Raw genomic sequence first — 13,604 nt, forward strand, 5'->3', positions numbered from 1 at the left:
ACAGAGCCGCCTTGTCTCACCAACCTGCTCAGAGCAGCCCATGGCTCTTTCATATGGGATTCTATTGTCCTAGTATCGCACTAACGCTTAAGAGCCTGTCACGGACCCCGCTGTGCTAGGGGCTGGGCAAACACATGAATAGAAATTCCATCTTGTGGCCTTCTAGGCCTTTGTCGCTCCCTTGTCCCACACTTAATAAGGATGCTCAATGGTGTCCTGACATCCTTTGCTCCCCCCTCGTATTCTCACCTTTCAAAGTGTGCGTTCACCTCTCTTGTCTACCTCGCAGGAGTCGTGGACACAAGCGGGTCTTCGGGGTGCGCTATTCGAAGAGCCTCTCTGTAGTTTTTCTAGCATGTGAGTGGTCAGAATGTTGGTGGTTTTAAAGCTGATTAGTTAACGTTTCACTCCTAGGAAGAAGCTGCTTGTGAGCCGTTCAGCAAAGTTTAAAACTTTCTAACCACCAGATGGAGCAAAGGAACTTAAAAAAAAAAAACGAAAAAAAAAAACAAACCACACAACCCCTCACCGGCGGCGTGGCTAAGGACCTCCAAAGGATGCCAACTCTAAGCCATGGAGTAGGTGTTTTAGCCAGGCAGCTAACCCAGTGTTCCTGCAAGACTTTTTCCCTGTTCCTCATTCCCTGCGATCCAGTGCTCTTAAATTGTCCTGTCTGTCTGAACTGGTTGCTCGGAGAGAGAGTCCTGTGGGAGCTGAAGACTGGCTGCAGTTTGGTGAGCTGTCGGTATGTGCTTTGGGAGCGTCCCTCAAATCCCAGCCTTCGATAGGACATTCGCTGTTCCAGCCCCAGCCTCGTGGAATTTCTCTTGCCATTTGTTCTGAATGGTGTGGGGTGATCTTGCAGTGCTTAGAGAGAGCCACTTGTTACCTACGCTGAGCCAACAAAGCTAATTTCATGTCTGCCCCTAAGCCAGGCTCTCACTAACCCAGAGGGTCGTGCTTGTTGCTACTGCAGCTAAAAGCAGCATCGCTCCTAGCCCCGACATGCTGAATTCAGTAACTATTCGGTTTTGGGAAGTGGAAACACAACCTACGAGAACTTCAGAATGTTCCCCATTCATGTGCGTCTCTTAATCTCTTGCGTCGGCAGAACTCGGCTGGAAATCTGGCAAGAATAGGGCCCTTTCTCACGGTCTTCTAGTACTTGTGGTCCTGTCCAGAGCCAGGAAGTGCAGAGACTAAAATAACGAAAGCAGGAGTTCAACGAATTTTTTCAAACTTTGAAGTTTCAGGTTGGCGCTTGAGAGGCTTGGACGCCAGACGCATAATGAGGAGCTGGATTTTGTTCTTTCCCCACAAGTACTGCTGTGTAGAGCTGGCTTTTTGGTTTTGCCCGTTGGAGTTGTTTGCAACATCTGGATCTGGATTCGAAACGCCTCCGAGTGGGGAGGATGCGGGGGCCGTGTACTGGTCTAGGCCTCTCCAGTTATTTTAACTTAATCAAAAGGACTGGTTCTTGCATCTGCATAAAGTTAACTCCCCTCCCCCCTCCCGCCTCCCCCCCCCCCCCCCCTGCAAAAATTAATCCTTGAGAATGAAGCTCTGTCTCTTGGCTGCAATCTCTGCTTTGTGTGTGTTATAATTCCAGCGTCCAGACTTTTGGCAGGATCTCATTTTGAGAGGGGAAAGGGCAAAGTGGGGGCAAACATGGTGCGTTTTTTTTCCCCTTGTGTGCGCTGCGTGCAATGTGCAGACCGGCAGCTGTCGGCGCCTTCTTTATCCGTCCGGCCTCACCCTAGTGTGAAATAGACCAGGAGATGCTCACAGAACTCATGATTTGGGGGTAGGGAATGTGGCTGGGTGGGGCAATTGCTGGCACTTTGTGGTTGTTTTACTGGTCTTCTAAAAGAGCAGGGACTTGTGCTACTTAATAATGCTGGGCAGCTGTGGTTGCATAAGCTCTGGTATGAAAACGGAGGGTATCTGGGAAAAGAACAGGAAATTTCCTAATCCTGTTGCTGCCTGTTCCTTGTGATCACTCAGTCCCCAGTCCTGCAAAGAGTTCCAACTGGTCTACACGCAAACGTGCACCAAAATAGCTAAATCAGATGAGTCACTTCGGTTGCTTTGTTGCAGATCTGATTGTGGACATTTGCACTGAAATAAAAGGAGTGAATCAAAACTGATTTCGTTATTTCGAAGCAAGTTTGCATGCAGAGAAGCCCTTACACACACGCTTCGTGTTATACAAGTGAGCAGTCCCATCAACATTCAGTTTATGCATCTGTCTCTGCGGGATCAGCCATGCCGTCCTTTCTCTTTGTCATTCGGGCTACCAGCATTGAAGTTTGGTTTGGGTAGTGCGCTTATCTAGCGTGGAAGCACATAGCAATTTCCTTTCCTCCACCTCCTGTTGAGCTTAAACAAATATTTACTACAGGAGAAAGTTCTCGCTGCAGTTGTTGCAAAGTTCTGAGGCTCATGTGGGAAGATTTCTGGCAAGTGCCTAAGGAAAAACATTTTCTATACCAATCTGAACATAATTTATCCTTAAGCTCTTCCTCCCCCACCCCCCCAACCCTGGTGGTATTTTTTTTTGTTTGGTTTTTTTGGCTGGCATTTCTTTTCCATAAAATACAGACTGGGATTTTTGAAGTGTAATGTAACAGAGTTAAGCATCCAACTCTCCTTGGCTTTCAATGGGATTTGGGCAGCTAACTTTGAGGGAGTGGGAGAGAGCGAGCTAGCTAGCTCTCTAATAGAATACTGGTAACCACTCTATAGCTACGTTTGGAAGCAGGTTTCTATTGTAGGACTTTTTTAAACCATTCTTGATCCACCCTCTTAAAATCCACAAACAAAGGATTTCTGCCTAAAAACAGATAGGGGTTAGATCTCCGACAAAAGGGGCAGAGTTAAGGTGCTTTGGGGTTCCTTGACTGAGTTTCATAATTTAAAATGTTTAGGTTCCTTGTAAGTTAACCTCTAACTCTGAACTTCATGGCTTTACAGTGGTGGTGTTTTCCCTGTGATACACCTCGTGGGTGTATTAAAACCTATACCCCAAGTGTGTGTGTGTGTGTGTAAACACCTATTAGCGTGTCTCAGTCATAGCAAGAAGGAAAATACAGGTCCAGTGGAGTCCTATTTCAGTCCAGGATGTAACCTGCTTTTTCCTTTCCAGTGTCATCGCAGCTACTATCTCTCACAGCTACTACCTCTGGCCATTAACTGGCAGCGCTATCTGCCCATACACGGCATTGAGCCGAGAGGAAAAGTGCTTGAGTGTCAAATAGGAAATCGGTCTCTATTTTAAAGCACAGGTTTGCACGGAAGCGTTGGTAGTAAACAAAGGAAAGTCATGTTCTGGCTGTAAAGTTGCTGATGCAGTTAATTGCTGGAGAGGCAGGGTTCAGAGTCTCCCTTGGCACAGCAGAGCTCGTTTGGTTGCTGTATTCAGTCTTGGAATGATTGTGGGGAGGGAGGGTGGCTTCTCCCAAGCCTCCCCCCGCTTCATAAACTGTATTTAATGACTTGTGTGCTGTTGGGTTGCAGGCGGCCGGGCTGATCTCAGTGGAATACCTCCGTCTTGTATGTGTATCTTAAGGTATAGGAGAAGATAACATGCCAGCCTCAAGCACCATCCTGCAGTGAGGGAGAAGCTAGGTCTCTGGAGCTGGACCCCTTTCCTAGGGAGAGCTCCCCCTCTCCCCCATGTGGCACTGACTGTATAATAAACTGCGTGGGGGGACACAAATGCCTGGGGAAGAACAGGATTGAAACCTCATGGATCCTTAAGTAACATGCAGGTGTTTGCGTGGTCCTATTCTCCTCTATTTGTGAGCAAAGCCCTGGCCTATGAAGCATGAGGTGCTGGCCACGGTCCGTCAGGCGAGCTGGTCAAGATGGACCATGGATCTGATCCCATAGGGCAGATCCTATGTTTCTGTTGCAGCGTTGCCAACTCTCGGGGGTTTTGTTGAGTTCCACGATGTTTGGGGATTTAACATAAACCCCAGACAACTCCTAGAATCCTGACGTTATGTGAGAATATTAACATTTCTAGCCTTTATGGTTGTGGAGAAAATCTGGAAAATGTGATGTGCATGCGCCCCCCGGCTCAAACAGAGGCAAACAAAAAACTCCAGTTTTAATTGTGATTTCGTTTCGGGGACCTTACTCTTGACTTTTTTTTTTTTTTTTTTTTTAAATGCTTGGGCTTAGCAGTGCTGCTCCTGGGCCTTCTGCAAAGGTACTTGTGGAAAGGCCCGTGAACCCTGATGGCTCCTCCAGAGTCCGTCGTGAGACACAGAAAGGTTTGTCTTTTTGAAATATGTCAGTCATCCAGGCAGGGAGCAAAACCCATTTTATGTGGCAGAGGTGACCAGTCACGTGGATGCAAACAATGACTAGTTGATGCCAGCAGTTGGGGTGAAATTCACCCCGGTGTAGAGGTCCCATCCAAAGTGTATATGCCATTTAATGCCCAGTGGCTTTAGTGGGGATTAGGAGACCTAAGTGGTGCACAGATATTGTCTGCAGAGGGGTGTTTTGCCCTTTCTGCACAGACCAGGGTCTAAAGATGCTCCTTGGCAAAAGGAACAAAGACACGGAACGAAAATCGGGCTAGATGCACAGACAGCTTGTGACCAGGAAAAAGGGCTAAAATCATAATGAATATTGGGCCTCGTTCTGGTCTCCCTTACGTGGGTGTGAATCAGGGGTAAAGCCTTGGACGCTACTAGAGATGCGCGAGTTTTGTACCAGGGTAAGTCAGAGGCGGACTCAGCCCCTTGTTCATGAAGGGATAGCTCAACCAGCCGAAGCATGGGCAGAGAACTACAGGGTGCAGTTAATGCTCCCCTACCGGTTAGCCTTACCGGCTCCCGTGGGGTTAGCTCATGTTTCTGCCATTCTTTCTGTGCGTCTGGCAGCACAAATTCCCTTTGCTGAAAAATAACTGTCTGGCCTTTTGCGGTGTAATGACCAGTTATTTGTGTAATTGCTGGCCATTCAGGGGTAACCCTGAATTTACCAGGTTTGGACGCTTTGTAGACTCTGAATATCTTGCCTGAATCAGATGCCGAAGGTGCTTAGTCCATTTGGAAGATTCTCTGACAGGAGGGGGGAAAAAAAGAATTGTGTGTATGCTCCTTGTTTCTGAAGGATGAAACCTCAGCAAAAGTCCCTGCCAGGTCTGATGATGGCACAAACCTGCCGTTTTTTCTGGCCCAGGCGTGGTACAGGTGGGTGGCTGCTGGATAGTACGGTTAGGCGTTTGGCACAACCACGCTCTCTGGCGTGTAGGGAAGGCCGGGGTTACAGTGTTTGGGGCACAGGTGAGGGAGGAAACGTGAAGGCTGATCTGCTGTCAGGAGTAGCCCATGCAATCAGCTATAGCAGAGTTCCTAGCCTGGGGGATGGTGGTCTCTGGCAAATCCCTGGGTGCTGGCTCCTCTGCTTTGATTCCAGCTGAGAGACTGAGATGAAATGAGTCGACAGCGTGACTAGCCGGGCTGGTGACAGACCAGAATTCCATTTCACGAAGAGTTCTGAGGTTTCGACACGTTTCCATTCCAGTGCAGAATGAAACCAAAACTTTTCTGTGGGGGCGGTTTGTGAAAGCTTGAGACAGATGCTCACCCACGCCGCAGTAGCCAACAGCCCAGCTCTTAGAGCATTCATCTGGGATATTGGAGCCTGCTCCAAGTCCCTGCTCTACCCAGGTCAGACCAGGTACTTAAACCTGGATTTCCCACATCCCGGTTGAGTGGTCTAACCATTGGCTATTCAGGGGTGGGTCTCCTGCTCTCTCCTTTTGATCTGAAGTTCCATCCTGGACCTGAGAAAAGTTCCCAATCAAAGCTTTAGCAATAATGTTACGTTTTCACTGTAAGTCCCAGTTTCAGCGAATCGGCATTTCTCTCTCTCTCTCGCTCTCTCTCACACAGGAACCCTCCCCCCTCCCCCACTTTTCTCAACATGTCTGACCAGCTGTAGTGATGAGGGTAGGGAGTCCTGGAACCTATTCCCAGCCCTGTCATACTGACTCCCTGGGAGGCATGTCCCCCCTTTTGTGCCTCGGTTTCCCAAAATGTAAAATGAGAAAGCAACCTTCTTTTGTGAAGTGCTTTGAGATCCTCTGATGAAAATGGCCTCGAAGGGTAGGGTATGTCATGTCTGCATGGCATACTAAGCCCAGACCTATAGGACCTGGGTTTATGGACTTGGCGTTCCAAGCCCACACTTTAGCGTCCGCACTGCATTGTAAAAACTGGGTTTACAATGGCTGGCCCTGCGTCTCTCACATCCATACCGCGCTGCTCAGACTTTCTGACGCAGATCTGCGGCACAAGCTGTGTCCACACCACAAAATGACATGGCTTGGACCCAAGTCCCAGTGGGACCCACCCCCACCAACAGATGTGTGTGGACAGAAGTGGGGCCTGGGCTTAAGTCTGTGGGGCTTGGGATCTCATTCCAATCATCCCGCCCAAAAGTCATCCCCGAGTCTAATGCCACACGCGAGCAAAGTTTGATTCTGTCCATCACTTTTCCCCTCCTTTCTGATGACACAGGCTGTTTGAATTAAGGTTGCTCCTCAGGCTGCAAGGGGAGGTTTCCATGCCAAGCGCTGCTGGCCAGATCCACTGTGCAGGAACCTGACTCGAATCCACTTCGGATTACTCCCCATCTGAGCTGATCGCATGTAACCCCACCTCCGCCCCGTGCTCCAGAGCATTTCCCAGCTCACCCACACCCTTCTTCTTGGAAGCCCTCGCTCCATGCCTGAGAGCTGTTCTGTGGTTGGGATATTGCTGCCCTCTAATCCCTTCTGTGCCTCAACTGCTCTGTTGGCACGTTAAAGGATTGCCACAGAGCGACCATAATTGCGCTAAGTGCCTGTCGGGTAATGGACTAAACACTCGCACATGCAGAGGCTGCCACATGCCTCGATATTTAATCCCCTGATTGATGTATATTTAGCCATCCTCCAGCCCTGCGGGTTCCAGGGAGGCTTGTTTTCCTTCACTGTGCGAACGCTTGGGGTGGAGGAGATGAACAATGGGCAGGGTTTTGTCCTTTGCCAGCTGTCTCGCTCGTAGGTGATTTAGTTCTCCCATCACGTCACTCTCCATGGCTCTGAATCCATTGATGCGTTGCTGGGACTGGCAGCCGGTGGCCAGGTGCCCTGCGTGGGTAGGTCTGGGTTTTTCGCTTCTTTGGCAGGATCGTGCCCTGCTCGCTACTTGGTCAAAATGGGAATTACCCTGGTGCCTACGCAGCTCATCAGTTACTCTGATTAGAAGCCAATGCCCAGGCCCGGTTGGAGCCAGCCAGAGTTGTCATGCCTGTCTTGACTGCAGTTCAGTCCTGCTGCAAGAATTTTAAAGGGACGAAAATTCTTGCTTGGAGAATCTCTCAGCATCCAGCCTCTTTTCGCACCAGCTCTCCACCTGGCCTGGTGGTGGTTGTAGCACTTAAGAAGGGAGCTTTGTGGTGTCAGCCCATTAGCAAGAGTCCTATATAGTTCAGGAGAGACGGACACAGCCGGGTTGTGTAGAAATGGCTCTGGATTTTAGGAGCCCAAGTGAAGCCCCCTTTTGTGTCTAAACACGCAGTACGAGACACTCCCTGCTCCAAACAGCTGCAGTGTAAGAGGACAAGGCAGACAAAGGAAGAATTATTATCTTTGTTTTACAGATGGGGGAACAGGGTGGCAGTGGGAGAGACTGTCCTGATCTCCTGCAGGGAGTTTCTGGCACAGGCAGGAAGTAAATCCAGGTTTCCTAAGTCCTGGCACAAGTGCTTGAACCACAAGCCCATCTTTCCTCTCCATTGCCTGTCCTGTATGGGTTTTGCTGGTTCTTTTGGAACCACCCTGTGGGATCCCCTAGCAGGAGCGGAATCACTGTTGAATTCTGTAGCCCTGGCTCTCTAAAGGAGAGGTGAGGAGGGTGCACTAGGAAAGTCCATCCTGATGCAGGAGTGCCACACTCCACATTTGGCCGGGAGGCCGCTCATCAATTGCCCTTGAACTAGACAGATAAGTGTTGTTTATGGTGTTCACACCCTCCCGCCCCTTCTAAACATTACATTCACAGCTGCCAGCTCTGCACTGATAAAAGAATGAGATGACTTCCTTTTCTTCTCTCCACCCCCTCTCCTGTCCAGAATAAGCTGGGTGGTGGTTGGTTTTTAGTAAATAACTTCAGCTGTCACCTCTTCATTCGAAACTTCTCCAGTTCCGTCACCTTGGCCAAACCTCTGAGGCTGGAGCTCTGTTGAACAGCAAACTCTATTGAACAGTCCCACCTCTTGTGCCTTACAACCCGGCCTCCTTTCTGAGCTTCCCTGTGGTTTGTGGACTAAGGACTCTCTGTACGCTCCTGGGGCTGGCGAGCTTTGACCGCTATGGTGAGGTAGGAGAATGGCTCTACATGTCTAGCTTCTGTGTTTCAACAAAGAAGATGCTCTTGAGTCAGAGCAAAGCAAAAGGGAGAAGATTGTATAAATTATATGTAGTTCAGGTCCTATAACCTCTTCCACTTGTGCAAATGGACCAGCGCTTAGCATGGTGTATGTACTATTGCAATGAGAATAATTAATATTGTCCATGAGTAGGTTCCAGTTTCCTTGGAGGTATAAGATTTCTACAGTGGAAATGGGGTGTCAGATGCTTGGCTTTCCTTGTGGGTTTTTTTACTAGTGTTAGGAAAGTGGGTGTGAGCAACTTTATTTGTACGATTAGCACAGACTGGGTGCGCGGTGCTATACGCCACGGGCTCTCAACCTTTCCAGATAACTGTACCCTTTTCAGCAGTCTGATCTGTCTTGTGTACCCCCACGTTTCACCTCACTTAAAAACTACTTGCTTACAAAATCAGACCTAAAAATACAAAAGTGTCACAGCCACACTAGTACTGCAGAATTGCCCCCTTTCTCCTTTTTACGATATAATTATAAAATGAATCAATTGGACTATTAATATTGTACTTACACTTCAGTGTAAGGTAGATAGAGCCGGATAAACAAGTCATTGTCTGTATGAAATTTTAGGTCGTACTGACTTCGCTGGTGCTTTTTATGTAGCCTGTTGTAAAACTAGGCAAATATCTAGGTATGAGTGGATGGTGTCCTCCGCCAGAAGCCCTCTGTGTAGCCCCACCGGTACACGTACTCCTGGTTGAGATCCGCTGGTGTACACCATATGGGAGAGGTGGTCCCTGCCCTGAGGCGCTTACTGTGTGTGTGATCTAACATACATATAATGGCATGTATTATTACTTTGTAGCAATATTGCGTTCATTGTTACTTTGTTTAGAACACTTAGCCATGCACTGTAGTCAGGTTTCATTTTCCTTAATGATGAGCCACAGTGCCTGCATATGGGCTTTGCCGCTTCAAAGGGCTGAATGCGTATGGCTGAATTTTTCAAATACTCATAAAATGCATCAGAAGAAACTCAAGAGTCCTTGCAAATGCAGTTTAGAAAAGCAGTCTAGACCCAAAGCAACTTTAAACTGTGAAAGCAGCTGCATGTGAGCGAAATTGACCGGAAAGGGGGGAAACTCTTTCTCCATCGGAGTAGGTGGATGAAGTAAGTGTGTGTATCAAGTCATGTACTAAATTCACTTGGGGGAGAGGTGGGCTGGGATAAGAAATTGAGTGTTCCTGAAGCCACATTTTGAATCTGCTAAATGCAGCCAGATCGTTGTGAAATTGGGCTCTGCAGGCATAGACCCTCACCTCAGAACATGACACTGAGCATGCTTAGATTTTACTCCAAAATTAGTGATTTGATCTGGGTGTGGATGGTTTGTAACCCTCTTTAGAGGTCTGGACTGTGGTTACTTTTCAGTAAGTTAACATGCCGCCATAAGAGCAACCCAGGGCTCTCACCAGCTTAGCTCTCATTAGCTCATCCTAAAATCTATTTAGTGCCTTGCGAAAGCCACTTCGTTCCCTCTCGTCACCTGCCTCCCAGAGTCTCGGCTCCTACCTTGCTGCATTCTGCTTCATCGGGTCATGGCAAAGCAGCTAAACAAATAACTAACTTTCTGTTCCATGATGGGACGTGTCACTCAGGTGGCAACCAAGCCGTTTTATAGGTTTTTAGTGCCCCAACTTTCTGCTAGGTGTGTACACAACTTCATTTCAATGGGAACAAGAGCATCTGTAACATACAGGCTGGTAAATATCCCAATAATTAAATGAGATGCTTGTTTTAGTCTCTTAGCTGTGTAGTTCCACCTTAACTTGAGGTTAAAATGAAGTCCTATTGGGGATATGAAGTTTACTTGGTGTATAATATAATACAGAAACTTGCAGATTGGAGAGTTGACCGGTTTTATTTGGTCAGTAATTCTGAATATCAAATTTTAAATTACAAAATACTTGTGGACAATTTGCAAACAGGAAAAGGTAAACATTTATCAGCTAAATTATTCCTTCAGCTTTTTTGTGGGTAGTTGATATGTTTAAAGTGGCTTAGAGGATTTAGTTGCCCCTCCATTAATTTTAAAGTATGATGGGTCTAAATCCTCTAGGCTGCTTTGAAAATCTCAGCTGTAATTCTTTTCCTACTAATACAGTGGCGGATGATGATGATACGCTGTTCTACTGACATACCGTGTTTTTTATACATTCGGGCTGGGCTACATTAGACCAGATTCTCCCCTTCATCAGGGAGCCAGTCTAGAGTCAAGCAAAGCCATGGCCTTTTCCTGTGAGATCTCCAAAACTCCCTTGGGTTGAGCTCTTTTTTTTTTTTTTTTTTTTTTTGCTCCTGTCGGTCACGGTCTATCCATTGTCCAGTCGACATACGAAGTCTGTACTGGAGTCTAGCAAGCAGTCTCTTGGTGGTATGCAGTGTGCCAGTCATATTAGCATCTCAGCTCTGAAATCCATCCTTAAAACACATTTAATGTGATCTCCTATAGGGCTGCAGGAAGCCTGTAGTCCCCATAGTTTACATATTGCTGATACAGGTCCAGGCTTTCTGTGTGTTTGGTGAGGAGAGGAAGGAAGCAGGGTATTAAAATCCCAGTATGAATCTTTGACACCTTTTTCCACTTGCAAAAGTGGTCTACAAATAGACCCCTGGCTCACCATCCACTTATATGCCTCTCGATCTATTTATCTTGGGTATTTACGCTACACTTGAACTGAGCACCTCACAACCATTGTTTTTCTCTCAGCCCTCTGAGGTAGGGAATTGCTGTTATTAACTGGGGCAAATCACTTATAGTCTGTCTGAAGTCGCAGCAAGGAGCTTGTCAGAGCAGGGAAACAAAGCCGGGTCTACCATGCCTCCAAGCTATCACCATACCAATGGACCTATCCTTCCTCTCCTAGGTCACTTTCCATCCAAACTTTGCATGTAGCCCTACAGTGCTTGGGAACACGGGAATGGATAAGAACCTGGGTTCACGCTAAGAAGATCTGCTTTGTATGCTAACCAGCTAAATGGAGGGAGTGGGCTATGTTGTGTCTGGCGGGGGAGTAATAAGATGCATGTTCTTAAAGCAGTGTCTTTTAGAGAGAGAGGGAGAGCTGCTTCTGCAGCAGTATAATCCTCACCCACGTTTCTGGAGCATTCTGCCCTAGTCCCATGGGAAGTGTTGCAGTGACAGTTGGCTATCTGAGATGGAAGCTGGTCCTTCTCCTGAAAACCCTGCCCTGGCTACCTGATGGCTTGCGCACATGGACGTTGCTTTATGTACATGCAGACTGGGGGTCTGAATAGCCTCTCACCAGAAGCAGAGAAAACTTGCTCCAGTACCAGTGAAAGGTCCAGTTGCGCTCATTGCTTACTCCGTGCTGTTGTCCCACTGTGGCCTGTTCTGTGTGAGTTCCTGATGTGAAAAGTACCAGCTGGATGGTCATAGGGACTAAAGTCCTCCTCTCACCTTGAGCACAGGGACAGCATAGGCTGCCCCATTGATGCATCTCAACCCTGACCTAGACGGGCCACCTCTAGGGGACAAGAATGAGCTCTGTCTCCACGGCCCATTGGATCTTCTCTGCAGAGACTGACAATAGGGTTGCCAATTAGTGCCTTTAGTGGTTTCAACAATGTGGATGCTTGCCCATAGGGAGCTGTTCTTTCTCTCTCCTTCCCTCCTCTCCCCCCCCCCCCCCGCCCCCCCAATAAACTGTTTGCTCAGTGTGAATGCTTGGTGCGCCTGCCCACTTCCCCCTCTACACATTTCTCAAACCTTTCATAGCATGACTGCACTCACTAGACGTATCTGCTGCAGGCTAGATTGTTGGCTGGTGTAGAGGACTCCAGTGGAGCGATGCTGACTAGCACCAGCTAAGAACCAGACTGCAAGATTTCATCTAATGAGTTAGGGGTTTGCACTGTAGGTGAAGGCAGAGATGGGACCCCTCAGCCAAACAACCCATCTGGCTGAGTGGCACTCCCTGACCTTTAATCCCTCTAATGTCAGAGTCCTAAGACTCCACCGAATTTGAGGTGGACGTATCCATGTCTTTACACCACTGCTGAGGGCAAAGATCCAGCTGCTGTGATCTAGTGAGGCGCCAAACGACAGCTCAAGTCTGAGTGCAAGCCTGTGATGTGAAGGAGATGCTGTGATGTTCACACAAGTGACTCGCTAAGTGGCTGACCCGGGTTTCGGGTTAATCAAATGTGGTGAATGGGTGGAAACACAGATTCTAATTTTAGAGCTTGAGATGGGAAATGTCGCTGACGGATTTACATGCAGTGGCTGTTAACAACCAGGTCTTGTGTGGCCCAGGACACTGAAACTTCTTCCTCCAGGCAGATGTCACAAATAAGTGCACTGGTCTGTGAGATGCACCAGGGAGAACACCACCACGAACCCCAGTGCTATAGCGCCTTGTTGCAGCTGAATGCCCTGAGGCACTGCTCGAGTGACTTGGAAGGGGGAAAATGAGACGTGCCATTGCAGAGCTTTTCCTCTCTCCCCATATGAGTCCAGGGGCATGGGAAACCATTTACAATTTCTTCCCCACTTGACGCTGCAAGCCGGCAGCCGATGTGTAAGCCGAACTCCCAAGTGAGACTTGTCATGGTATGATCTGATCAGTAACAGCGGGTACAGTTGGAGAGATTGTGTTCATCAAATGCAGAGCAAAAGTCCTTGCCAGTTGCTGCCAGATCCTATACCCCAGCCTCAATCCCCAAAACATCCCTCGTGGAAGCAGGTGACACCTGAAAGGGAGTGGGCGAATCGAACACATCACGGTATGTTCAGAGCCAGTTTCCTGTTAACTGATAACGTGCGTTGTGTGACTCAAAGCTGTGCCGTCAAAGCCCACCCCGAGGACACTTCACCGTATCCCCAGGAAATTAAAGAGACAGCTTGAAGAGAAGCTGCACCTCCCCTAGTTACAGATAACACCGGAGATCATTGGAACCAGGAGAAGTTAGCAAGAAGGCTATTTGCTGTGTGCTTTGACAGCACTGTGTGGATAGTTTCCTTCACCGCATCACGAGTTAGTAATAACCAGACTTCTACCATGTTTACCCCGACATAATCAACATCTGGGGAAGCAGTGACTGTTGGAAATGCATGCGAACGTGAAGGGGGCGGGGGAATGGAATTGGCTTTGCTATATTTCTCTAGGCACTAGCTTGTGGGGCCTTTTGC

The 13,604-nt window shown here is 48.1% G+C and overlaps 1 protein-coding gene across 3 annotated transcripts in view; it reads left to right on the forward strand.

The window, feature by feature from the left end:
* Nucleotides 1–13,604, forward strand: part of LOC102934807 (tyrosine-protein phosphatase non-receptor type 11) — an 84,193-nt gene that overhangs the window by 18,298 nt on the left and 52,291 nt on the right. The window contains exon 1 of one of the 3 annotated variants that reach the window (XM_027832389.3): nt 8,136–8,384. The exons of 1 other annotated variant lie outside the window; for it this stretch is intronic. In XM_027832389.3, coding sequence (XP_027688190.1) covers nt 8,377–8,384 — 8 coding nt within the window. In that variant the 5' untranslated portion in view covers nt 8,136–8,376. Of the gene's footprint in view, nt 1–8,135; nt 8,385–9,542; nt 9,563–13,604 lie in introns of those variants that run through there. One more of the 3 variants, XM_037881062.2, reaches the window with a different exon arrangement.

Source organism: Chelonia mydas, chromosome 18 (genome assembly GCF_015237465.2).
Source record: "Chelonia mydas isolate rCheMyd1 chromosome 18, rCheMyd1.pri.v2, whole genome shotgun sequence".
NCBI classification, from domain to species: domain Eukaryota; kingdom Metazoa; phylum Chordata; order Testudines; family Cheloniidae; genus Chelonia; species Chelonia mydas.